The sequence below is a fragment of the Colias philodice genome, chromosome 3, assembly GCF_061535455.1.
Source record: "Colias philodice isolate Cphi_HAF_F1 chromosome 3, ilColPhil1 Martin Lab GWU primary, whole genome shotgun sequence".
Classification (NCBI taxonomy): domain Eukaryota; kingdom Metazoa; phylum Arthropoda; class Insecta; order Lepidoptera; family Pieridae; genus Colias; species Colias philodice.
In genome coordinates, this window is record NC_143088.1 from 5,539,711 (window position 1) to 5,566,489 (window position 26,779).

The 26,779-nt window shown below is 31.9% G+C and overlaps 2 protein-coding genes across 2 annotated transcripts in view; both read left to right on the forward strand.

Annotated features, from left to right (window-relative positions):
- Positions 1–26,779, forward strand: part of GABA-B-R1 (gamma-aminobutyric acid type B receptor subunit 1) — a 97,955-nt gene that overhangs the window by 19,498 nt on the left and 51,678 nt on the right. The gene's annotated exons all lie outside the window — the stretch shown is intronic.
- On the forward strand, positions 20,122–20,841 carry LOC149489631 (uncharacterized). Its single transcript, XM_089714964.1, has 2 exons — positions 20,122–20,341; positions 20,522–20,841. Exons 1-2 carry the CDS (start codon positions 20,122–20,124, stop codon positions 20,839–20,841), a joined length of 540 nt encoding a protein of 179 aa, XP_089571090.1.

Here is a 26,779-nt window from a genome sequence, read left to right on the forward strand (position 1 = left end):
ATGACGCATCGGTAGAGCCCCAGGCGATACTTGACAAGCGAGAGAGAGTAATTCAATCGTATCTATTTATTTAATTGCAGAGAATATATTATCTATTTTCTATAAACGATTTAAAAAAACATAATTGATACTTAAATACAAAACATTTTTGCCATAGTGTTGTCACTATACACTGACACAAGATATACCTTACACAAACACCCTCGCATGCCTGAATATTGTAATAAATCCCGCTTACCGTCGCGTGTTCTATTGCTTGCTTGTTCACACGTAAGCAAACTGTTCGATCGCTATGTCCACAGTGACAACCTAAAATTAAATAACAGGTTTTCTGCTGTCGCTGCACGTTTTCATTTTTATTTTTCAATATTTCCACGAATATTACTGAAAATGCAAAAGTGGATGTATGATGTTTGCCTTCATGTGGAAACAAAATATGGTCAATCGATTTTTGTATTGGTTTGGCCAATAGTTCAATCATCAATGCAAGATGACTTTATATAAAACTAGCTTTCCGGCCGCAGCTTCGCCCGCTTTGTCTAAATTTATTTACTAAAACATTCCTTTTGAATCACTCTATCTATTAAAAATTGAATCAAAATCAGTTGCGTATAGCTTTAAAGATTTAAGCAAACATAGGGACATAGGGACAGAGAGTTGTTTTATATCATGTAGTGATGTAGTCGATGTAGTAGTAAGTCGATGAGTTCATGACGAAATAATACAGTAAAGTTGTTCCCACAAAATAAAGTCATATTGAATTACATTATTATTATTTTTATTGTAATGTTTTACTTATGAACCACATACGAAGCGCTCTACGACTCTACGTTTCAAGGTTAAGAGTTGCTTCAAACTCCAATCGGATCGTTTACTAATTCAACTAGACTTCTTCTAAAAGCCCTAATGAATCCCCAAATTAGTCAATTAGGCCACAGCTAACACAATAGACACAAGTCTTATTCCCATTCCATTTATAATTTAATACGAAACTTTTTGCCACAAGTAATTCAATTTTAATAAGACATCTTGTATTCCATTATAATGATCGACTAATATCCCTGGGTAGTTTCTATGTTATGGAAAAGTTTTTTCCTCAGGGGAAACTAAGAGGGATTTAGTAGAACTTTAATTAAAATTTCTCTTCATTTCATATTATCTTGCCAAGTAGCTTAATTATTAATTATTTTCGCTTTCTTAATATAGTTTTATTTATTTATTCTTGCATTTATTACCTACAATATATTAAAAAAACACAAGAAGTAAATTAATTCTTATATGGCAGATTATATTATGCTTCAAGTAATTTAGCAATCAGCAATATTGTTAGCTGATTAATCAAAGCAAGAATAAGCAGGATTTTCTGGAGGTAAGAACGCGTATAGTTGCTCATTTTATCGCTGAGAACTATTTCGCCCCAATTTCCCTCACAATGAGTGAAGGTCGACCATTCATGTACTTAAGTAACACGCTACCACAATATATTTCCATAAAAATTGTCAGGTTGCCGTTCATAAACATTAATTATACGCGTAATGAAATTATGTAAATGGAAAATCACTATTTTCGTATCACTATGAAAATAAAAAACGTTTTCTTTTCAATTTGTTTAAAATAGGCTTATTATTTACGTGTAAATAAAAATAAAAGAATAGTTTCAAAGGTTGTAATGCTGAATTGATAGTCTTGTGTTAAAATGTTGAAATAACTCTATTCTAACTGAAACACGAAAGGTTAAGGTTGCTAGTTCCGTTTCGGCCTTCGCGATTGTCGCGGTATAGCTTTCGCTTTCCTCAGATCTACATCCTCTACTACACTCTACATTCCTCAAAGCACGAAATATAGGTCATTAGTAACAGTACCAACTATGGATTTATATACCCAAAACTAAAATTTGCAAGACCGATACCGATGTTATGACAAGCAAGCATGAGACAAGTTGATTTTATTATTTTCTATGTTTATTCTATCTAATAAAAATGCTTGGAAGTCAACATTGCCATTGCCAATAAAAAATGTAGTTTGGTATATTGTTCTAACAGATTCGTTGTGTCTTGTGTTATATTTTGATTTTACATGTTTACGGTGGTTTGTTTAATATTTTAATTCACAAAATAAGTCACGATTTAATTTAGTTAGTTGTTATTTTCATTAAAATTTTCTCTTCAATAATTTTAAGGCTTAACCATTTAAAGTCAGTGAATTCGGCCCAATAAAGAAAATCCCGCTTTGTGTTCAGCAGTGATAAAGGGTATAAATTTAATGTTTTCTGTCACAAATCGCCTATGAACTCGCTCTTTATTGTATTTATACCAACAGTACCTACATAGTTTTAAAATTTTACATTTATTATCCAGCCTTTTTCGAAATAGGTATGATATAAATATACCAAATGTACAACCAAACTACGCAACGGATTTCGATGCGTGGATTTTTATAGGAAAAGTGATTAAAGAGGAATGTTTTTAACATACATAATATGTATATGTAGTAGTGGTGCCATGGCAAGTCGCTAGATTATTAAAAACGTTCAATTATGCAAAAAAACACGAATCACACACAAATGATTAAAATCAATTACTTTCATTAAATAATTACGCATAAAATGTGTAGATAGGTGATAGGAAGATACATGTACGTATTTTCACACATTTTTTAATTAAAAGTTAGTAAATGCCTGTAAACTAAAAGTTACACTGTAAAACTTTTATGAGCTTCCCATTTTTCGTAACATACCATGCAACGGCTATTTTTGTATTGTTGACCGTAAAGTTTAACTTGTGCACATTTTTTAAAATTACGCTTTGAAAACACATATCAGTATCACTATAATGAAAATTAATACTTTGCACTTGAACCTCTTTATATCCAACTACTCATGTATTTAAAATACCTATAAATATAATAATAATGAAACATAACTCGGGTAAATATATTTTAGCGAATAAAAATAAAAACAATGGTTTTATTAGAAAAAAGAAGGAACTTAAACATCAAAAGAAAATAAATGTTTATATTTTGTATTGTAGACCTTTTCTATAAAAAGGAAACCGCATTACACAATTAAGATTAGGAGCGTCCTTATTTTGTTAACTTTACAAAACTAATTGGCGTAAGTAAATTACGCCGAAGATCTTTAGACCTTAATATTATTTTCCGTTTTTAAAGCTTATGTTCTTGGTTTATACTTAATACTTATAACATCTTAAATGTACTGATAGAATGTGTGTCTTTATTTTACTAATTTATTTTATGATTAACTTATAATGAATTATAGCACCATAAAATCAGGTCAGCCTTGATCAGTGATCATAAAAGATTCCATATCATTAATTATACAAGGGCGGCGCCAAATTACAATACAATTGAGCCCAAATATAAAGGTGTCTACAAATAGCGTGCTAACCTCAGGCGGAGCGTGAAACCGAACGTCACACGCCAGTGACGTCATCCCCGTGTAATACTCGATCCCCATTATTACGAGCGAGCGCACGACACGTTCTATTCAATAAAATGAAAATCAGGGTTTACGATTTCTGTGCCACAATGACCTAAAATGAAGGGTAACTTAGGTCTCGCACTTTTCTTGCGCTCTGTTGCGTTGTAACCTAATCTACCTGGAAAATAAGTTATTTATTTCACGACATAGCAACAACGTACAAGAAATTACTTGTAAATTTTGTTTGAGAACTAAAATTACTTGTTGGAAAACTAGATTACGGGGAAAATCGTTTCTTTGAAAAACAAATTCTGCAAATACCAAAAAATGTTGGGAGTGTTTGAGTTAACAATACAAAGTTTACAAAAAAACTCCGCCATTTGTAGCGGACGGTTAAATTAGCGTTGGGCCAAAGCCCTTCAAAGTTGAAGAAATGTAGAAGGCTCTGAATAAATAATGTTGGAGGACACGAAAACTTTTACTGATATTGGCTTTATTTTACAACGGACAAATATTAACGCTTCAAGCAGCTGGGACAGAGCAATGTATGTACCTACTCAGAGATGTAAGGGAACATTACAACACAAACATTTTGCACAAACAGTGTACAGAATTGGAAGGAGGCAACCGCGCACTTAAGGTTCCTGGCAATAAGAAAATATTTCTACTCTCGAATAAATCAACGACGCTTAATGGTCTCTTTGATCTCAGAGTGAACAAATAGAGCCATAAAATAACATTATTTTTTGAGAGAACATAATGTCTATAATTTTATTAATATTCACTTTGTTTCTGTCTTCCATTTAAATTCACTTTGAACATTTTATTTGAACAGAGAACGAACGAAGGAATTTATCTTGTGTATTTTGTTAATTTACCAAAAAGGTCGAGAGAAGACTCCATATTAAACAAACATAAGAAACTCGTTGCTACGTAAAATGTCTCTTGGTGTTTCAAAAAGACGTTTTCTTATCAGTACTGCCATCTTTATATTAAATGAACTAAGTTTTTCTTTTGGCTTTAATTCATCTGTATTTTTTCCTTACATTTAGGCGTATTCTAATTAAGCTTCATCAGTGATAAACAATATGTAGGAATATACAAATAAGCATCATATTGTGTAGTATGATACTTATAGGCACCCGTTACACGCTCAATCTAGAATGTGATCCTTGATCATGATCATTGATCTCAATCCAGATTGACTGTGTAATGTATTTGATTGACGGATCGTAAAATCTGATCAGAAAATATCTAGATTTTTAGAAATCAACGATCTCGATCCTTTGATCGAGATCCAGATTGATCGTGTAATGTAACATGCTGTCAAATTACGTCAGTCTGCGTTCGGAGCGCGATGGTATGGGACGACAACACACAGGTGTAACCATTTTTAACAGATGATCAAAACATGCCTCCTTCATCCTGTAGTAATTTGCGTAATCCTCTTCCTCTTCCGTACTATAAATTTCATCTAACAAGTTCGAATGTGTATAGATGTTCCTTTTTAGTAGCCACGGTTTAACCCAGTGTTTCCTCTTCACGCGTTTTTTCAAATAACAGGCAATAATTATTGCTGCACAAGCTTTGTTATTATTCAGATCTATTTAGTGGTTGTGAATACGTGTGCATTTGACAATGTCGAACAGTGGACTGATATGATCTGGATTGACCATCTAATGTCGCGACGATCCACATAAAGATTCGTCAATCCGTCACCTGACTTGGATCGTGATCTGGATTGAGCGTGTAACGGGTGCCATAGTCTTACAACCGTACAAATAAACGAGTTATAACATTTATGAAAAGAATAAACTAAGAATAAGGAAAAACCTAGTATAACGTCGTAATAAGTATTCATACTAATGCTATTTCGTCCTTATTTCGGCTACCACCCTAGTATAAGTCTGACACAACCGAGTTATAACCTATCTTTTAGTACATTGTGCTGTGTTTTACAAGTTTTAGAAGCAATTTTCAATCTAAATTTGAGATAATAGCAATGAGAGTAATACGAGAAGTAGAAAAAGTTGAACAAATTAATAATTTCAAATGGAAAATTTTGTATGAAATGTCAAAACATACGAAATTATAAAAAAACCCTTTTGATATTTTATAATGATTTATTTAGTTACGGCATGCGCCAAACCATACATATTACGGTACATACATGAAACTTATTTCTAAACTTATCACAATAATATAAACTTTCGTTGAAAATCTTGAAAATATAAATCTTCTAAGCCTGGAGTTGTTTGTTTTGAGTACCAGTTATTTGGCAACTCTCTATCTCAAGGTGGGTTTATCTTCTGTTCTCCAGATATTGGATAGCGTTCTCTTTCATTTGCTTGCATATTTAATGATATATTTAAATTATTTCCAATAAATATAAATAAACAGAATATCGTAGGTATAATGAAACTTCACAACAAATTCGACGAAGTCAAACGAGCGTCAAAATGACAGCACCAAGGCTTAACCGTAGACAATTTCAATGTTTTTCATAATTTTGTGAATGAATTGCTACGTTGCCGCTTCGCGCCTATTGCATAGCGTGAGCATAGTTACATCGACGTTATTCCAAATTTATTTGTAAGAAATTATGACATCCTTATTCTTTATTTATTCTAATCATATCTATTCATTGCATAAGGTTTGAATAAGCAAGTTTTTATTTGTACGGCTGTTAGCTTATAGTAAGTAACACATGAATTGCACTCGAAACTGCATAGCTCTACTTTTTATAGGATTACTCTTTTTCACACCTATACTCATTTGGTTGTGGACCACCCGCTCGTAACAGTGATTGAATCCCTAATTGGAAAGGTAGTAAATCAGAAATAAATAATAATATATTTACTAGGTTAACAAAATGCACTGATAGTCATATTTTTACAGATCAAAGATACCGAATTAAATAAGTTCCCTTCTGCTAACAACTTTGAACTTACCGCCAGATAACAGAAAATGATTACAAAAATAGACTCAATGAAAATGAAATTGTCTCTGTAATAGGAACCAGTTTCATTCAATATTCAAGAACTACGTTCATGACAGGGCATTCTCCATTCCTCTATTCCGTATTCAATTATATCTCTATTCCCTAGCATTTATCATTTATCAATTCAGATTCGATGTCGTCCGATTTAACATATTATATGAATGAATTTACAACCAAAACTGTATTTTTTTATCTCAAACTAGTTTTCCACCCGCGGCCTCGTCCGCTTTGTCTAAAACCTAATAAATTATATACTAAAACTTTCCTCGAGAATCACTCTATCTATTAAAAGCAACCGCATCAAAATCCGTTGCGTAGTTTTAAAGATTTAAGCTTACACAGGGACATAGGGACAGAGCAAGCGACTTTGTTTTATACTATGTAGTAATAAAACACTAAACATAATCATTGTCTATAAATTATTATAAATCTAATTATGTCCTTTTAAAATGTTCGTTTTCATTAAAGCTCCTTTTTATAACTCACTTTTCCTTCAATTAGGAGCTAACTAGAAGGTTTCCTTTAAAAAATACAACCGTCTACCGTTTTATTCAATAAAGAAGAGCCCGACAGAAATGTTTCGATTGTATTTTCTTACAATTAAAGTAATATGTAGTTGTTATACTTTCTATACAATTTAAATACATTGCAAAGTCTTTCTAACAATGAAAATAAACAAATCTGTTAATATGGCCAGCATAATAAATTAATTATAATTTGATGACTTTGCACTTTTTAAACATTATTGACTGTTTGCAAAAAAATATACAGTTTATACCACAGACTAATAATAATATACTACGTATACAACTTATACTCACATCTACAACATTTATTTAATGTTTGAAAGCTTGCTTTCCTTATTACTATGTATCAAATTCTAATGAACATGTTCGGAGCTAGACTACATAATATACGTATAAACTTGTTCTTCCGAGTTGTCTCCCAATAATTGAAATATAACTCTGATTATGTAATCGAGTTGTGTTGTATGTCCGGTAACAGGTAACATCACTAATTGGCTTTGCGTTATTGGCTAATTGCTTCGTATATCAGCGAGAATATTCCTACTAATTGCTCTTCGTTTACGTGATACCCAGCAGTTCGCTGCAACTTGAAAAACAACCTCATACAGTTATCATTAATATAATATAGACGAACATCGTTGAATATTCATTGCTATTAGTTTATCTTCACATGAAATAATGGCAATGTAGTTTATAGTCTATTGACTGTGAATTGTTCACAAAATTTGTAATAATTATGTTTGTATATGTATAGTATCTAATGAATATTCACTAAAGGTCGATGTAAGTCATTATAATCATCTTCTTAAAATACATTAATTTACTTTACTTACTGCGCCATCATCAGTATTTACCGTAAAATAAAACACACCTTGGTTGTTACCTCTTCTATCCTTGTTTCTTACTTACTAAATATAAGAAAGGCAACCTTAATCTCCACATCAAGAACAAAGCAGGCCAAATACAAAATCGATAAAGCCTTCACACGTATCGCTTTTAAATAATGAGGGGCGAAACTCGCGGAGAGAGCAAAATAAAGGAAATGATTGTTATGTATCGGGGGAAATTCAATAGCTTACAACCCTCACAATTCATTAAGCCCCTTTATTTTCAGACAAAACGTTTGAATAGCTCAAACGTGAAGCGCTTTTTGGATTACCTTGATTATTATTGAGTCAACGTGTTATAACTTATATGGTTAATTTCACATGAATATCGAATTTTTTTTTAAGAATTGATGTATGTATTTATAACTCAAGTGTGCACTGTGCACATATTAAATGATTAGGTAATCATTTATCTGTTTGTTAAATTTCTTATAGAAACAAAATCTAATATTATCTTATTCTATTGTAATATGAATTATGTACTGTAAAACAGACGAAACTGTCGTCTGTTGCTGTATTTTAAAAGTAATACGTTCACATGTATGTTGGTTGTAGTTTAGTATTCCATCAAAGCTCTGCACTACATTAATTCGCAATAGATAGAGGGTATCTCCACGATAAATAACACACGACCATAAGATTAAGGAAATGCCTATTTGAGCTTAATCGTTTCTCGCCGATACGAGCCCTGAACATGCCACCGTCCTTTGTCTTGCTCGTATAACCGATAGCAGCACTTACAATACTACGTAACGTAGGTTGCTACATGTTCGAGATAGGAGACATGGATATTTAATGACTTTGAATATTTAAAACAGTTTTCTTGGAATATACTATAGCGCGGTGGTATTCAAATGGTTGATGTATTTGGTTCTAACGTCGATCGTCATGGATAGACAATTTTGATAATAGGTACTTAACTATACATTACATATTTTTATTTAAATCTTTGTTGTACATGAATACAAAGTACTAAAAAGAAACAATATGATATAGTGCAATAGGTGTGCTCATCACAGTGCTGTGATCTCTACCAGGTAACTACGAAAACAGATAAAATATACATATTATGTAATCAGTAATGTTTTAGTAATTATGATTTTCTACAAAGCATAATTACTTATACTTACCAAAAGATTTATTAGCGTACTTTACAATACTTTTATACGTTATAAAACCGAAATACTTATTAATAATGTAATTATACAAATTTATTCTAAGAAAAAAATTCTAAGTAAAATATCAGCAAAGATTTTTCCTAAAAGTCTACGTTTTGTTCTGATAAAACAGAACAAGTATCCTATTAAAGTAATTTATTTAAATAGCCTCGAGCAGGAGACTAGCTGTAGGTAAACCAACAACTAAGTGCTTAAATTGTTAAATAAAAGGAAATTATGGGGATCTAAATAACTCAGTATCCCTGTTCTAACTTGTGTATATTTTTAATACAACTTTTAGCAGTGTAAACTCTTTACGGGAATCAGATATATTTCGCATAATTTATATGTATATGCCTAGATGTAATCACCTATAATCGTGGAAGTTCTAATGACAATAAAGAATTTGATATATAAATGCTTACCAGATACCATTGTAGAATTCCTCAGCATACTGCATAGATAATGAGAATCGAAATACCCTCTTACCCTCTCCTTTTGTTTCCGACTTAGGCATCCCATCAGCAAATGCAGCGCACTTAAAGGAGACCTTTGTTGTAAACCACATGCGCTTTTTATTGCACATTAAACTCCTTAAATGCATCCATATGATACATAGTTTCATTTAACGAGTATATTGCGAAACTGTATTCACGTCTGCTATGAACGTTGAATGTTTGACAAGACTAGACGGGCCATTATAATGGATAGCATAGACAAGTAGCCCTTCCTCTGTTCGCGTCAACAAGAGTATGGCTACAAAGCGACTGAAAGCAGCAGACGTACATTCAACCTAAAGTGCTGGGTACATATTTATGGCGTTTAAGCGCAGCTTGCGTGATGTGTACTTTAAATTAATAGAGAAGGATAAATGCATGACCTACCTGTTTTATGTGTACAATGTACATGTTCAACTAAACACAGATGTCTATAATTCTACAGTTGTTCAACCGTAGATATGAACAAGAATATATGGGACGCTGTACATTGTTTACACATTAATGATCTTATTCTGTATCTATTATCAAATAAAAACATTATCGAAAATGAAATCCAGTAACAATCATAAAATATCATCGGGTATAAATATGAGAACTGGAATAATTTACAATACAACATTAAAGTATTTTAATTGCTATTTACTCGGACTATTGTGGCCGTATTTAACGTTGTTTTGCAATTAATATTCAATGATTCAATACAATAGTATTTATTACAGAATTTTACATCCAAACAATGTGTTACGCTAACAATAAATTAACCACGAGTTTTAAACCAATATAATAACTATTGCATTTATACTACGTCAAAACGTTCAATATTTATGTGTTAAATAAATAAACCGTTATAAATTTACGGCACTTGTGCGAATAAAATTGCGTGTTCACAATTCTTATTGTTTACAGAAAATATGCGGCCGCGATACTGCGAAATCTAACGCTGAAGAATGAGCGCTTTCAGGAAAGAATAGGTATAACTATACATTTTTCTGATATAAATTTTCTTTGAACCAAATGAACACGAACTTTTTAATTTTAAAATATAACGTGGCTAAAATAACACGAACAGTGTAACGTATAAATCTTCACGCAAACCGTGGAATTGGTTATTAGAAGATAAATAGAATCATTATGCAAGGACACACAGTGAGATAAAGCCCTTATATGTAAGATTCAACAAGCCCTATTTGTTCCATAAGACCCCAAAGATAACAAAGCTCGAGCAAGTAGGTACTCCAAGTGTAGCTGTTCATTGTGAAAGTGAGATGACTACACAGAGACAATTTATCCTAAAACGCAGGTCGAAAGCGTTGTTTGTAAACTTAGTCGTAAGATAAGCAGCTCTTTGTGCGAGTTTTATAAAATAACAAATAAATAACCAACTTTGTTAAGCAACAGAAATACGAATCTCCCCTTTGGAAAACGAGCTACTCAATATCCCCCTCCCTGGCTTACAATAATTACAAAATAACAGCGCGCCATCAGAGGCGATTAAATATCGATTACTATGCATAGTTCATTATAACACTTACTTAATTAACAAGCTGATAATGCAAAATTATCGACACTACTGTCGAAATTTCTGTAAATAGTAAAATAATTATTCTTGGTTTTTCTCTTTATGTAATTAAAGACTTGTTATTTTATAGCCAATTTGTCAAATAATGTAGCAAGCTATGGAAGCTAGAAACTTCTGTTCCTTTTTAGATGAAGCTCAATAATTAGCTCAATGAATGGTTAATAAATGTATGACTATGAGTACAACATTTTAGAGAAAGGTTTTTAAGTAATTCAAATTGGTCTTTATCATCTTTATAAATATGTGTCACAAAAACATCACCCTTTTACAATTGACAAATTGTGATGTACACAAGATATTACGTAGAGCATGTGTCAGAAACTAGAAACTGTGAGAGTCCAATTTACCCAAAGGTAACCCAATCAACACGGGCTGACACTTCGCCTTCTGACCGAGTCCTAACGCTGTACGCATGGGCGTAGCCAGCCATAGGCTCAGGGTGGGGCAATCATATAAAATAATATGTAACTAGAAATACCCTAGGTCTTATCCCGGTTAAATTTTAAGGTTCCAAACCTCAAAAGGAAAAAACGGAACCCTTATAGGATCACTTTGTTGTCCGTCTGTCTGCCTGTTTATCTTTAAACTTTTCTCTCAGGAACGCGTAGAAATATGAAGCTGAAATTAATATTAAATACTAATGTCTACCGCCCGTTGAAGCTGTGAAAAAATCAAACTTATAAACTAACGCAATCAAAAGATACAGCCGTTTATGCTGCAAATTGCGACTTTCGCAAGGGAATCATAGCCTACAGGGTACTTTCCGTGAACACAGAATCTTGAAATTTGGTTAGAAGCAACAAGCAACATCTTATATGACAGATACAAGTATAATTGTGAAAAAATTATAAATTTTCTGTAACAACATATTTAAACAGGCTCATACGCAACCATCGGTGCGCAAGTTCAACTCACGGTTTTTATTTCATACAAAATGGTCAGAAGGGTCTATAGGGACAACACCCGGCCTTGTATCAAGAAATAAGTTAACAGTTGTGTCTTCTAGATACTACATGGATGTAGTTAATATAGACACAACCAAAAAACCGGCCAAGTGCGAATCGAACTCACGCACCGAGGGTTCTATACAAACATGTTTTTTTTGTTGTTACTTTAAATTTATGCTTTTCGCAATATTTTTCTTTATCTGCGCTATAAGAAGTTACTTAATACAGATTCTGGTTTCACGGGAAGTACACTGTAGGTTTTGTTCCTTGGGACCCTTTCGATTCTTGAAATTTTTTAGCAAAAGCGGCTGTATCTTTTTGATACAGCCGCTTTTGCTAAAAATTTGATTCTTAATTTTGCTAAAAATTGGATTCTTAATTTTTTTTTGCTTCAAGGGACCTTAGATTTGAGTATTCGATAATGTTTCAAGCAATACATCCACGCGTTCCTGATAAATAAGGTGTTGACAGGCAGACGGACAACAAAGTGATCCTATATGGGATCCACTTTTTTCCTTTTGGTGGTTCAGAACCCTAAACATATGTTTAGGGCTACTTTATTATACAGTTTAGCGTTCTATAAATACAATAATTTGATTTGTTAATTATAGTTGAATATAGAAATGAAATATAGTTTAAAAAGTTTTTGGACAATATCTCAAAAGCTATCCACTTTGGGACAAAAGTTATTAATGTGAACTTTTTTGTAGAGAATGTTTTCCATTGCCCATATTTTTTGAGTAGGTATAGAACGTTTAATGTAGAAATAGCGCGGGCGGCCGAAATAAACTACTTACCTATAAATTTTTAAGCACTACAGCACATAGTTTTTTTTAGTTTGTTGAATTTGTACCATTATATACTATGCATACCTTGAAATTTTCGATTAAACGCCCAGTAGTCAACAGTCCAACATTAAATGTTCTATAACTCGAAAAATACGGCATTAGAAAAAAATTCAAACAAATGCTGTAGAGTGTAGAGTATAAAGTGCTCTCAAAAATAGCCAAAAACGATAAACCGGTTCATTAAATAGGCCATAAATCGTAAACGATAAGTTTTAAAAAAAAGTTTACAGGGTGAAAAAGATGCGAAATTTAATTCTCTACAAAAAAAGTCAAAATAAAAATCGGAGAAAATGATTGCGTTTGTGTACGTAATTACGCATAAGATAAATCGTACCAGCTTTTTGTTTTGATCGCATTTTTTTAAGTCGACTGACGACTTCTCTTACAAATATTAAGTATATAGTTAGTGCCTAGATAATTTAGTTTTTTAAATTTGGCTAGGTACCTTCCAGGTCAGAGCCAGGGTGGGGCAAGTGCCCCACCCTGCCCCACCGTGGCTACGCCCATGGCTGTACGCATACTGATTCCTCGACACACGTCATGAACATGGCGACAACTAATTTAACTTCTCAACTAGACGTGAATGCCGAATCTGGTCGAAAGTAGTTCCTATTAGTGAACTTGAAGTCGAGACTAAAAGTCAAAGTTTAAGGGCACTAACTCCTTCACTATATGACGCTGAGGGATTAATCCGAAGCCATTTGGTCTAAAAGTTCGATCCCGTTTGTAAATAACCCTTGAATTAATCGTGTGTAAGGTTAAATGTTTCGACTTGTATTTACGGTACCGCTTTCAAATAACAATAATTTCAAATATTTAGCTGGTGCACTAGCTATTGTAACGTGCAGCGTTCAGTTCATAGTTGTTGTTAAATGGACAATTGAATGTGTCTCTTGTGGGGGATTTAAACAAGATTCTTCTAAATAATGTACTTCGATAGGTACTACTATACTCGTAAATTGCTATTTTTATAAGCTTAGAAACAATAATATTCAAATAGAATAATAATTAAAATAGAAGTTCTTTCATTCAATGAAATAATATGCTATAGTTTCGATCCCAACTTTTAATCATTTCAAATATAAAGAGCATAATATGTACTCCAATATTTATAATTTTCTTTGATTTGTCAAAGATCTTATTATAAGTAAATGTGAGAGACAATGACAGAGTAACTAATTATAACGGTCATAAATTGTAGCCGACGGCATCTCCATAATTATATCAACATCGATTGTGGTCATGCAGTCATGCACGCCCCACAGAGCACAAACCACGTTTAGGTTACCGCCTTACCGAGCAATAGTATAGCAAAATATTGACCATGTGTCAAGGGTAAATTGGATTGGTGAAAGTTATCGTAGAAACAGTTCTATAACGAAACAACAAAATCTGAAAAAAGGAGGTCAGTTAATAAAAAGCTTCAGGGCTCGACCTCGATGCAGAAATTCTTTCATTTCAACGTTGCATGTATTGTAATGCACATATGCAACTGAAATGGAATTTTATGCAACACGCGACTAGTGGTTTATTGCTGTTTTCATCGATTATGCTAAATAACCTGAATGTTTCAATGGCGCATGCTAGATATTCAAATTGATTTATTTTTAATCAAGTCTTTTTTTCATTAAAATACCGGCCTGGAATATAAAAATATAAGCGGGGAACGTAGATGGGAATACTGTTGCAAATTGAAAGCTACATGATTCAATAACATCAAAACAAAGTATTAAGACATGAAAATAGAAAAGGTACATAAGACAAATGGAATAAGCTAAGAAGATGATGAAACAAGTTCAGTGCGAAAGCGCGATATTGCGGACGCTTAAATAAATATAAATAAAATGTGACGTTCCTCAAACTGATTGCAAAATATTGTTTCTCCTGACATTCTTGTTTTCTGATATTTCTTCGCAGCGAAATATGGAGAATAATGTGTTTCTTTCGCCCGTTGCCTCCATGTTACGAAATATTTTTAGTCTGTATACGAGGGTTAAGTATACTATCGCTTTTCTCGTTTAACCTTCTTCTAAAATCACTCGGGCGGTTATTCATTTTACATAATTTTCCAGCATCTGAAAATAATAATTTTGTAATCAAATATATTGTTGTTTGAAATGAATGAAAATGAAAAATGACCGTAAATTGAAATTTAACCGTTAATTACTTATAATTCAGAAGCCTAAATCAAGAAAAAAAAACAAAAGCATTTTCACTATTCAGATATAAGGTAAACATAAATAATATGTTATATAATCTTTGTTTTTAGCCCAAAACTTCCATAATATACTTCATTACAATGACAGAGTACAAATATACAAGAAACTTTTGAGCTCTCGTACTTTAGTTAGAGAATCCAAGACTAAATAAATGGCTTACGCGTGTCCGGTCTTGTATATATATGTCTCCGAAACCGAAAGTACTACATTTCACTTAAGCTAAGATTCACGACCAAACTTTCGTAGTAGACAACAATAAATATTATGATACCTACGGGAAAAAACTGAACAAAAATAATAAGCATTCATTATAAAATATATATGCCTACTATAATACTCTTAATCTATAGATAAATATTTTTAGTTTAGGTAGAATTAGTCTCAAACAAAAATGCATGGTTATCTGTGATCAGCGTTACTTTTATGGGATACTCTCTTTATATGGCCCATTGCCATAACGTTTTATGAAAAGTCCTCGTTTATGTATTCCAATAAGCCTTTTCTCTACGAGTGATCTTAATTAGTACCTACCTAGTTCTTTAGAATGCCTTCTTCAGTCTTGACCTTTGCCTTTCTCAATTTACTTTTACAATTTTATACCTCTTCAAACCTTTTAATTAATTCACCTTAAAATATAAAAGTTATTGAGTGTTTTAATAATTCAAAGTTTCAGTTGATAGTATGTATTTAAATACTTTCTTTTTTTCTTCGAAAACTGCTTTCAAACAAGATTTTCTAAGAAATAAAGAAAAACTGAAAAACTATATTATGTAGGTGCTCAAATATTTATCAAGAAATTGTTAGTATAAATCTTAGATTTTCTTTGCTGATGTCCAATTCCATGCCAATTCCACTGTTTTTATAGGTAATCAAATTATTTAAAAGTTCCTACTAATAGATATTTTTAAAAATCTTCCTAAAAATAAATTACCTCAATCCACTTAAAATATTTTTTATTTGTGTGTACATTATTTAAATGAAATAAATATTGAACAGAATTCTCTGAAAACAGCAATTTTTGTGTGAGTTCATTTAAATTATGGTCTAATTGAATCTAAAACGTCAACCCGTACGTAAAAACTTCGTTCACGTGAGCCCTTAAAAAGAAAATTAAAATTTATTTAACGGGTACTGATTTAATAAACTCGGGTAATTTAGTGGTAACATAATACAGTTTAAATACGTAAATTAGCATACATGGTTCGCTACGTTGAATAGCTGGCAAAACGTGGCGAGGCATGTTACGCAAACACAGAATGTTTAGTGTTCATTTACTCTTGTTCCAAATATATGCGTATGATAACTACTGCCTATAAACAAGGCGGAATATAATAATTACCATTAAATTACTTCATTTGTGATGTAACTTTAATCATTTCGTGATTAATTTGTAGAGTTTAGTATCGTATTAATTTTCATAGTTTACTAATTATACATTTTTATTAGCTCATTATAATCACCCAGAGATTTCGCTAACGTAATATCTAGCCCCAAAAATAGTAACAACTAAATGTCATAGTAATAAAACTTTCTAGAAGAGCAGAAAATATGTTCAGAAGAACTATAATAATTAATTATTGAGAAAATACTAGATAACGAACAAACATCGTATAATTAGTTTTATTTGAAATAAAAATAATGGGTAATTGCTCCGTTGCTATACACGTGCCGTCTTAAGAGCGAAAGTAAGTTTTATAAAACTACTAAAGCTCATAGTTTAATCTTTTCCTTTCATCCATTCTAGAAATAACTTCAAAGCTTGCATTATTAACATAGTATGTGTTTCGAGCGTGCTAACCTCATATCTCTAGGGATGTATTAGCAAATTGCAATAAACATTATTAAAAGTTTTTGTAGCAAAAATAGTTTACTAGATAGTTTATTCAAATTGCTGGCAAGATAGCGTGATAAAGCAATAGTTGTGAACATGTGTATTTTTTGTTTTGTCAATTGGGAATCCTTGAAAGAATTGATTTAATATGATTCGTAAATAAAAGAAGAATAGAGTTCCACACGCATATCATGAGTGAAGTAGGTATAACTTGAACTTGAATCTAAAGAATGAATATTCCTTTTATTTCAACTTCAAAACAAAACATATGATAATATAAACACATAAACAAACGGTTGGGATTGCGCGGCTGTAAACCCAAAATTTATAGTTTGAAATTTACAAATGTTATGAATAGCAACACTGAATCTGTCCAATATAGTTGAAATATTAAAGTTTTAATTAAGATTTACGGTAAGGTGACACAGTTAGATGTAAATGATTCATATTAAGGTAGGTTATGAGTCTCTAGGGGATGATGTGCGCGCCGCACAGGCAATATACATATTTTACACTATGATATTAGTACCCACTCAAATATCCTCTTGAATCTCGTTCTCTTGGCATTTATAAATAAATAAAGCTGTTCTCAATTAATTTGTATATTTACGTAAAACAAATTTCGTTTACCTGAAAATAGGTATTATGTGTGTAAAACCTACTTCTCTACTAGCTGTGCCCCGCGGTTTTACCCGCATTGCCACGCTCCTCATAGCGTGATGATATAATATAGCCTTTTTCGATAAATGGACTATTTAACAGTGAAATAATTTTTCAAATCGGAGCCGTGGTTCCTGAGATTGGTGCGTTCAAGCAAGCAAACAAACCTACTCTTCAGCTCTATAATATTAGTAGATATAAATTTACGTTTCACAGTATAACCAAATGAACACTTAAATATGCATCTCGTTAAGGTTATTAAACGCAAAGCTTAGTTAACTTCTTACGTTCACAATTTGTCTTCGTTATATAATCAGCTGTCAAAATTGACTCGGCGCAATTAAGGGCATTGCTGCAGAAGCGATTTAGGCGAAAGTTTCTTGTTTACACTAAAAGCCGTTGTGTCTTTAAGGGCCATTAATCATAGCTTGTTATTAGAAATGGTTTTATTATTGTAATGAAAAACTTAGTTTTTGTCTTTGCTAAATGTGCAAAATTTTAATAACATAATTTTATATTTGACGTTTACTTTTGATTTGAAAATTAATAATTTTGATGTTATTTGGAATAGTTTTGCATTATAGTTTTGATTTAATCATAATCAAATAAAAAAATTCCCATAAACAATTTTGTGTTTAGTGGATAAATAATTTTATTTTCTTTCGTGTAGATAACAAATTTTAAAAATGTCAATTTATAAATTGCCTACTGATTTATAATTTTGTAACATGTGTTACAAAGTTCTTAAATATTTCAGCTCATTGTTACCAAAAACCGGTTTAATATCATGTCGTGAAAACATTTTGTGCTTTTTATTTAGGCCGGAAAAGGTATTTGAAACTTTCCATTCAGCTGCAAATATTACATTCAAGTTTCAACAGTCATATTTATCAATTTTACACTTGAACAATTTTGATGTTGTGCCAAAGTACTTGTGTTCTTTCCTACTAAACAATGTTAACGTAATGATATCGAGAATCTGAAGAATTTTCCTTATTACATAAAAGTTCGTGGCATTTTCATAGTGAATTTGCAGTTGTTTATGTCGTAAAATATTCAATAACAACATAACTTCTTAGTTCTGGTTACTTAATAACGATGAGTCAGGTCCCAGTTCAATCGATGGCGAAATATTCAAATTGATATTTTAAACAATAGTCTGTTATCTGGCCTCCAACTCTGAATACTAATTTGAATTCTGACGAACCGAAATTTGGTATAAAAGACATATTTAATGATGAAAACTTAAGAGGCCGCTTGCTAAAAATTGTATTCACCGCTCTTGTGTTTGTGTCAAGTACCTACTTCTAAATGTACATTACAGAGAATTACAGGTATAAATACGACAGAATGTTTCAAATAATTACTTTGTTTCATATATTTTTAACTAATAACAAAATAATACGAAATTTTATCTCACTCTCTTGACAAGAGCACCAATTATGGAGTTGAGTTAAAGGTCACTGAAAGGTTACGGAGCAGTGACTTCTACATAAAAGAGTTTAAAATCTAAAATCTTTTAATAGTTATAAATCTTAACACATTCTATCTGATATTAGTAAAATCAAGATAATTAGTTTTGTTATTTAGTTAATTACAAGTAAAGTAAGATAGACTAGTTTTTTTTTATAATATAGAATTTCTTGTAAATGAACGAACACAACCACTGCAACAAAACAAATATGAATATACCCATTTCCATCATACAAATGCAGTATCTAAGAAACTTCAATGTAACTAAATTGAAAAATTGAGTCTAACGTTTCCATAAGCCGGTTAGTTTATTAAAAAAGCTATATCGTACCGTAGTACAGGAATTGCTTTTTGCACGTCAAAGGTTCGAGTCCTGTTAGAGCGGTGCGCTTGCAAAAAGCCTATGGAAACAGAAGGTAACGTCCGATCGACACACATTCGAGGCGATTGATTCCTGAACGAACTCAATAATTCAGAAGGGTGACGTGTGACAGTCTACTTTGGGATTTTCTATTACATCAAATCGATTTCATTCGTAAGAGTGAATGTCCATTTTATATGTATTACGTTGCTGGATAAGCAAGATTGTGTGTGATGAAATCCATTCACTTTACATTCTCATTTACCTATAACGTAATTAAAACAATATGTTCACATAATTTTATTTAATTTCGTTTCGTCTGTAAATTAACGAACGTTCCACTAAGCTTTAAATATTTCAAATTACAAATTATTTTAACATAAAGTTCAAATAATATGATTTAACTATTGAAATGGAATTATTGGCAATTAAAATAATTCGCCTGCAATTGTTTATTTTCAGTTCAATTGATTTAACCCTAATAAATTATGGAATTCCAAATTACGAATTTCATTTTGTATCACATATTGATGTATGTACCATTACACATAACTTCCACAATTTATTCAACATTCCTATTGACGGGCCACCGTCAGCTTATCGACGGAATTTATGCATTTTCAATATAAAAACATTCGGAGAGTCATAAAATTGAGCAAAAAGTGGTACTTTTATCGGCAATGCAGTAAGAAATGTACTCGCTATTCGTGTTCATTATTCTGTACGCGAGAATCGATGCAATTCCAAAGGATAAAGATGATTATGAGAGTGGCAGCGACTTAGGAGCTAGCCTAGTGTCGTCATTGAGAAATGATGCTAACTTGGATCTGTCAGTCGACGAGGAGTACGAGGATCTGCGCGCTGAGCTCCTGGCTTACCACTCCGCTCTATCTTCGCTTGCATCGTCACGACGTAAGTATCTCAGCGCATTTGCAATGTATGAGAAAACGTCGTTTCACTGCAATACATTTTCACTATAGAATTTCATTTTGAAATTTACTCGTCAACTAACATAAATTTTCATTTTATGGCATTATAATAATACCATTGTAATGCATATTAAAAGATTTATTATCCATTTTATGTACTTAGGCTCTTTGTTAACGACACCGTGTTGGTCTATTGGAGGCATTTGCATCAATTACAAACTGTGCCCGTTCGATAGGCGCCTCACAGAAGTACCGGGTTGTAAAAACAGATTAAACGTTTGCTGCTTCGTTTGGAACCGCTATGAAGTACGAGACATGACAGACCAAGGAATTAGCAATTTGGCCTTCCCTTGGAGACCTCAAATTGACTTCGGAGGTGAAGGAATTGTCTTGAAGACAAAGAAGCCAAAAAAGAAGAAGAGAATCAAAACGTCCACTGTTAAACCTACAGAAATAATATTAAAACGTGATGTATTGTATTAAATTAATGAATGAATACGCCAACATATTTCATTTCCATCCATAAATAATTCTCCCTGTTTTGAAATTAAAACCGATCAGAGTTTATGTACCGCATTTAATTATGAACAATCTTCAATCAATTATTTATTGTATTACAATACCGCATGTGCTTCACGAGCATGACTCTACATTTGAACATATTTTTCTTATCGCTTTTTACAATAACCGAGCAAGTGAAGTTTGATTTTGATAAACCAGCAGTTCAAGTTATAACTCGTTATAAGGATATATTTATGCCTGGTCTAAATGGGAAGCCGCAACTAGGTTAGTCTTTAATTCATTTCTGCTTTTGCGTGTGTTAATTGGTGTAATCTAAATTAGTGAATATTTTGAAATATAAGGTACACCGTCGGCGACATGCTGGGCTCGAGGAGGCGTATGTGTTCATATTCGAGAATGTCCCAGTATGGACTTTGATTCAGGAGTATTTGGATGTACCCAGCGTTACAAAGTGTGCTGTAGGAAAATAAGACCTCTGTCACCTACAGTCGGAATAAAGAGGGCTTCAGATATTCTTCCCGATGCAGAAGAGTCTGATTCCGTTGAGAGTGGACAGGAAAGCAAAATGTTAATGTTTTTAATTTCTTAAATAAAACTATAGGATGCATGATGATGATGATAAATTTATCATTGTTCTGAAATAAATATGCATCATTGGAAATGTAATTTACAAGTACCTATTTGGTAATTTAATGTAGAGCATCTAACATTACAGTTAAGTAAGTAATATTACAGTTAAGTCGTCATATAACAGGCTTCTTATTGTTCAGAGTATTCAATATCTCTTCTGTTAACAAAGACTATCCCTCCTTGGTACCCGTATAATTAATACCTTTTGTAATATAAAAATAATTTGGAAAATCCAAAAATGCACGCCTCATAATTTTTTTTTAATAAATATTTATTAATTATTATTTTTGTTTATTTAATAACAATTAAACCACATCGAATCAGACCCTGAAAAATGAAAGGGTTCTATTCCTGAGCATACTCAAGCGTAAGAGAAAAAAAAAGACTCGATTAGTAAAGTATTTCGGTCGCTATCGTGTTAACAAGAAAAAGGATCCGCACATACAGACACACGGACGTCCAAGACAGAACTTTTTTAAACTGTTTTTTAACTAGTTTAAATAACAAAAATGACATCAAAAATATCATGAACGTTAAAAATAGTGTTTTTTCTTAATATGTGTGTGTATGTATTATCTTACAAGTGCAATGTATGATACATAAAGACATTTTAAGTTTGAAAAATCAGATGTTTTGCGCGAAGTGACAGTAGTACCCACCTCAACGCTTCGCTTATGAGGCGTGCAAAATTCTTTTAAAAATTCTATTGTACTGGTATTCAATTGAACCACTCTAAAGATACGTCTTATGCCTACATGCAGCAGCTATTTTATAAATGCCAATAGACATTGAAATCCACTAACCAATCATATTGAAATTACATCTAATGTAGGCTAATATGATATTCTCTTTGCCTGCGTTAGGAGATGATGTGGTCGCTGTGTGCATATCTGACAAAACCAATAGGATCTTATGTGATATGAATTATGATATACTTGCTGACCGCTATTTCATTTGTCCAACTTAATAAGAATATGTTAAATTTAACCACAGCTTTTCATATTAAATGTTGATGAATAATGTCTGTAAGTTTGGATCAAGATTTCAAAAAATAGTTGGTATAAAAATCTACTCTAGAGTTTTTGCCTGATATTCGAATAAATAGAGAAATTGCGAACAATGTTGTTCTGTCATAAGAAACATAGAAACTTTATCATGCTCTATTTACTTTTCCATATAAATATTTTTCTACTATAATATACAGCTTATGCTCTCTGCCCCTGGCTTCGCCTGCGTAGTTGAAAGAAAACCCGCATAGTACCCGTTGCCGTGCGATTTCCGAGATAAAACAGGACTCAAACTATACTTGAACTAAATTTCAGCCGTGAAGATGACATAGACGGACAGACAGAGTTACTTTCGCATTTATAATATTAATGGATACTTCACGTTATAACATTGTCAGAACATGGATCTCAATTTTTGAGAATGAGAATTCTCTCAAGTATAAATCGGACAGATTGTCAGCTATAAATGGGATATGTCTTATCTTGATTGTCTTATAAAGGAGACTCGTTTACAACAAGATCTGTTGTTAAATAAACACACCGTGATCAAGCTAACATCATGAGAATCATAAATAACAATTTATTAATAAGTTGATTACTATTTTATTAGCGTAGATAAAGATATTTAGCTCCTGTTACGAAAATAATCATTTAGATTTATATATCCGCGAGTTTAATAATTATCGTTTACGATCTTTATAGGAACTGTTTGACAAGTATTTTCAGGATTTAATAACTTTGAAACTGAATATGTTTGCTAGTACCGTGTAGGTACATATAAGATTACTAACATTCTATTATGAAAGTAGGTATTTATCTACATCTATAACCAAAATAAGATAATAAAGCGGAGTCATAACCCATGTTACCGAACAACAAAGTTAACAGATTGCCTGTTATATCCGTGAGATATAATTGACCTAACCACTTAAGATAATAAGGATTTTTCTTCGACGTCCCCTGTCAATTTGAACTTGTGCCAAATTAGTTTACCTCATGTAGCAGTATTGTTTCACTAACCATGTTAAAAAGGTTATTTTATATTCTATTTCAGTAATGGATTTTCAAGTGAAAAGAAAATTGCAACGGCCAATGTCTTTACATTTTGTTTATACATAGTGCTATTTTATGTTATAGATTATGAGTAAAATAATAGAATCTATAGACAGTACAGATTCAATACTTACAAATACATTTTCGAATTTAGATGTTATGTCCAGACGATGAAAATATAAGAATAACAAAAACAGTTTCTTTTTTCCCTTAATTCTTACAAATAGAAATTAAAATATAAATAAAAGTAAAATGGATCGACGCAAGAATCAACTAACGAAATCATTTGGGGATTGTTTTCGTTACCAAGCAATTGCGATCAATGCTGCCTTCATTTATTTTCATACAAAATTTCTGCGTCACTAACTAAGGAGAGATATTTTATTTAAAAGAATAGTATTAACCATCACCTTTCTTAATTACTTTATAATTTCCACTACAATCAATTACTCTATAAAACACTCACATTCATCTATACTAATATTATAAAGCTAAAGAGTTTCTTTGTTTGTTGGTTTGAACGCGCTAATCTCTGAAACTATTTATACTGGGCGATTTGGAAAAATTCTCGCAGTGTTAAATAGCTCATTTATCGAGGAAGGCTATAATATATTATGACGCTACGACCAACAGGGTTGGAGCCACGGGGGTGAAACCGCGCGGAGCAGCTAGTAAAAATATAATTAAACAATCACTGTCCGAAAATCTTAAAATACAATTTTTAAATTTTAATAACTGTCAAAACTTGAAGTAATCTGAAACGCACATTTAAGAAATATAAATCTTTCATAGATTGCAGGAGATTTCATTTTAATTATATAGATTCTCAATAGCTTGTGGAGTTATTTTATAAATTTGATTTTAGGTTTAAAATATTTCAAAGGAATCTTGCTTCAATCTCTTCGAAACCAACGATCATCTCGTTTAATTAATTTGACATTTGACGTCAAGCTCAGTCAAATAATAACAGGGGCAACAATAATTCTACGACGAATTTATAATTCCCATATTGTTTTATAAATAAACGCCATTTTTAGGAAATCCTTAAACAAGGTACGTATTTGTAGTTTAGAATAAGCTATTGAAATAAACACAGATTTTGTCAATTATCTCAAATAAATTATTTACTTCGCCGCTAAGATTAGATTTTCGTAATCAAATTGGAATAAATAAATCAAAGAAAGACATTTAGAATTAATGGGTTTTAACTTAATTCATTAATTTACTGGATCCACAACTTTTAATTAATCTGTTTAACATCAAATGTTTTAAAGAACTCTCCATACACTTGGTGAATTTCTAATTAAAATTGTGCGCCACATTCCATATTCGCTAAAGGCCCTTATCTTTTGTAGCAAGTACAACCCTTTCCCTTAAAGGCATGTGTAACAGTTATCGTAATGTAGGTTCTGACAGTTTAAGACCGAGCCTTTATCAAAGGTTTCGGTAAATTGGACTTGAAAATATAAATAGTTTAATTATGTTATTTGCTTTAAACGTGAACGTTTAGAAATAATTCAAAATTAAATGAATCAACCCGATGTTAATGGGTAACCAACTCCACTAAGCAATTCATGGCTGTATACCACAGCAATGCTTCGCAATACACATTTGTGGTGTTCAAATCGAGCATTGTTTTTCGTATATATGCGTGTAGGTACAATTACAGTGTACTAGTAAATAATATTTTCATCTTGTTTAACTTTGTCTCGTAAAAATTTAACATAGTATAAAATATCATAGTATGACAATCTATATTACCAGATTTATAAACAATAATAACGAACAAAATGAGATATACCTACATAAAACTATAATTCTATACAATTCAATCGAATGCATAACTATTTTCATAATTATATAGAGATCTCTTGCTTTCTCAGCATACTGCAGCATACTTCTTTAAATGCTAGTAATTTATTTGAATCACCACAGTCAATAAAGGTTCTGCGCAATTACTGTAAGACGTCCAAGGGTCGGCCATAAATCTTAGAATAGGCAGGTTAATTAGACAATTTCTGCAAATGGCGTTGCGTAAATTGAAATAGTGAGAATGATGAGCAAAAACAGAGACATTAGAAAAATATCAAGTACTTTCCTCCATTGTACTATAATTGAAACGACGCAGATTTGAGATTGAGATTTATATAATCTAGAACTTTATTCATATTTCAATGATGCCGTTAAGATTCAAAATATATTTTAAAGGCAAATCGTAATCTATACTAATATTATAAATGAAGAGTTTATTTGTTTGTTTGAACGCGCTAATGTCGGGAACTACTGGTCCGATTAGAAAAATTCTTTTTTTTTCATACCTTCTTCATTCTTCATACCTTCCTCTATATATATCATCTCGCTAAGACCAACACGAGCGGAGCAATGCGGGTAAAATCACGGAGCAGAGATAGTAGCTCATATACGCAATAAGTAATAATTAATGTTACATTTGGGATCGGACTTCTCATTGCATGAATCACTTAACGTTTGTATAATATTGAATATCGTACATGTCATGTCAATTAATTACTACATAACAGCGCTGCGTTAGCTTATAAAGTATTATTAGTATGATTAGGTTATACGGCACTATAACCTACAATATTCTGAAATAGAATTCGCTGTACATTACATTGTATAATCCTACATCCATATAACTAGTAATTAGCTTTAAAAGCACTCTGTAATGTTCCTCGTATAATTATTTATTGTCCTTTTACGAAGTATGAATGAAATAAATAATAAAGGACGAGTATGTTATCTACAACTAAATGCAAAACGTATAGTCACACAAAATAATTAATATTAAACGATGGTATCAAAAATCGTCAGCGGAAACTTTTACTAGTAAGAGTACAGAAAACGGACCCTCGGATATCCGCCTTCCGTTGCTTCCTATGCAAATGTAGTGAATACATTTTACAATTTTACTATTTGCATTCAAGCTAATTGCTTTTCCTTTTAACGCCCCGTCTGAACAAACGACCGGTTATTTCTTTGTGCACTTGACGTCTTATCGATGTAATAAATTATACGTAAGGAATAAAGTCTTAAACTGGACAGAAAGCAATACTGAATATGTGTTTCTTATTATAATGATATGATTTTGCTGTTTTATTTAATAAACATTCCTTATTCACAGTTTTATAACACATCACACAGCTACGCCGCTAAATAATTGAACAGAAAGTTCCCATAGGGGGGTATCC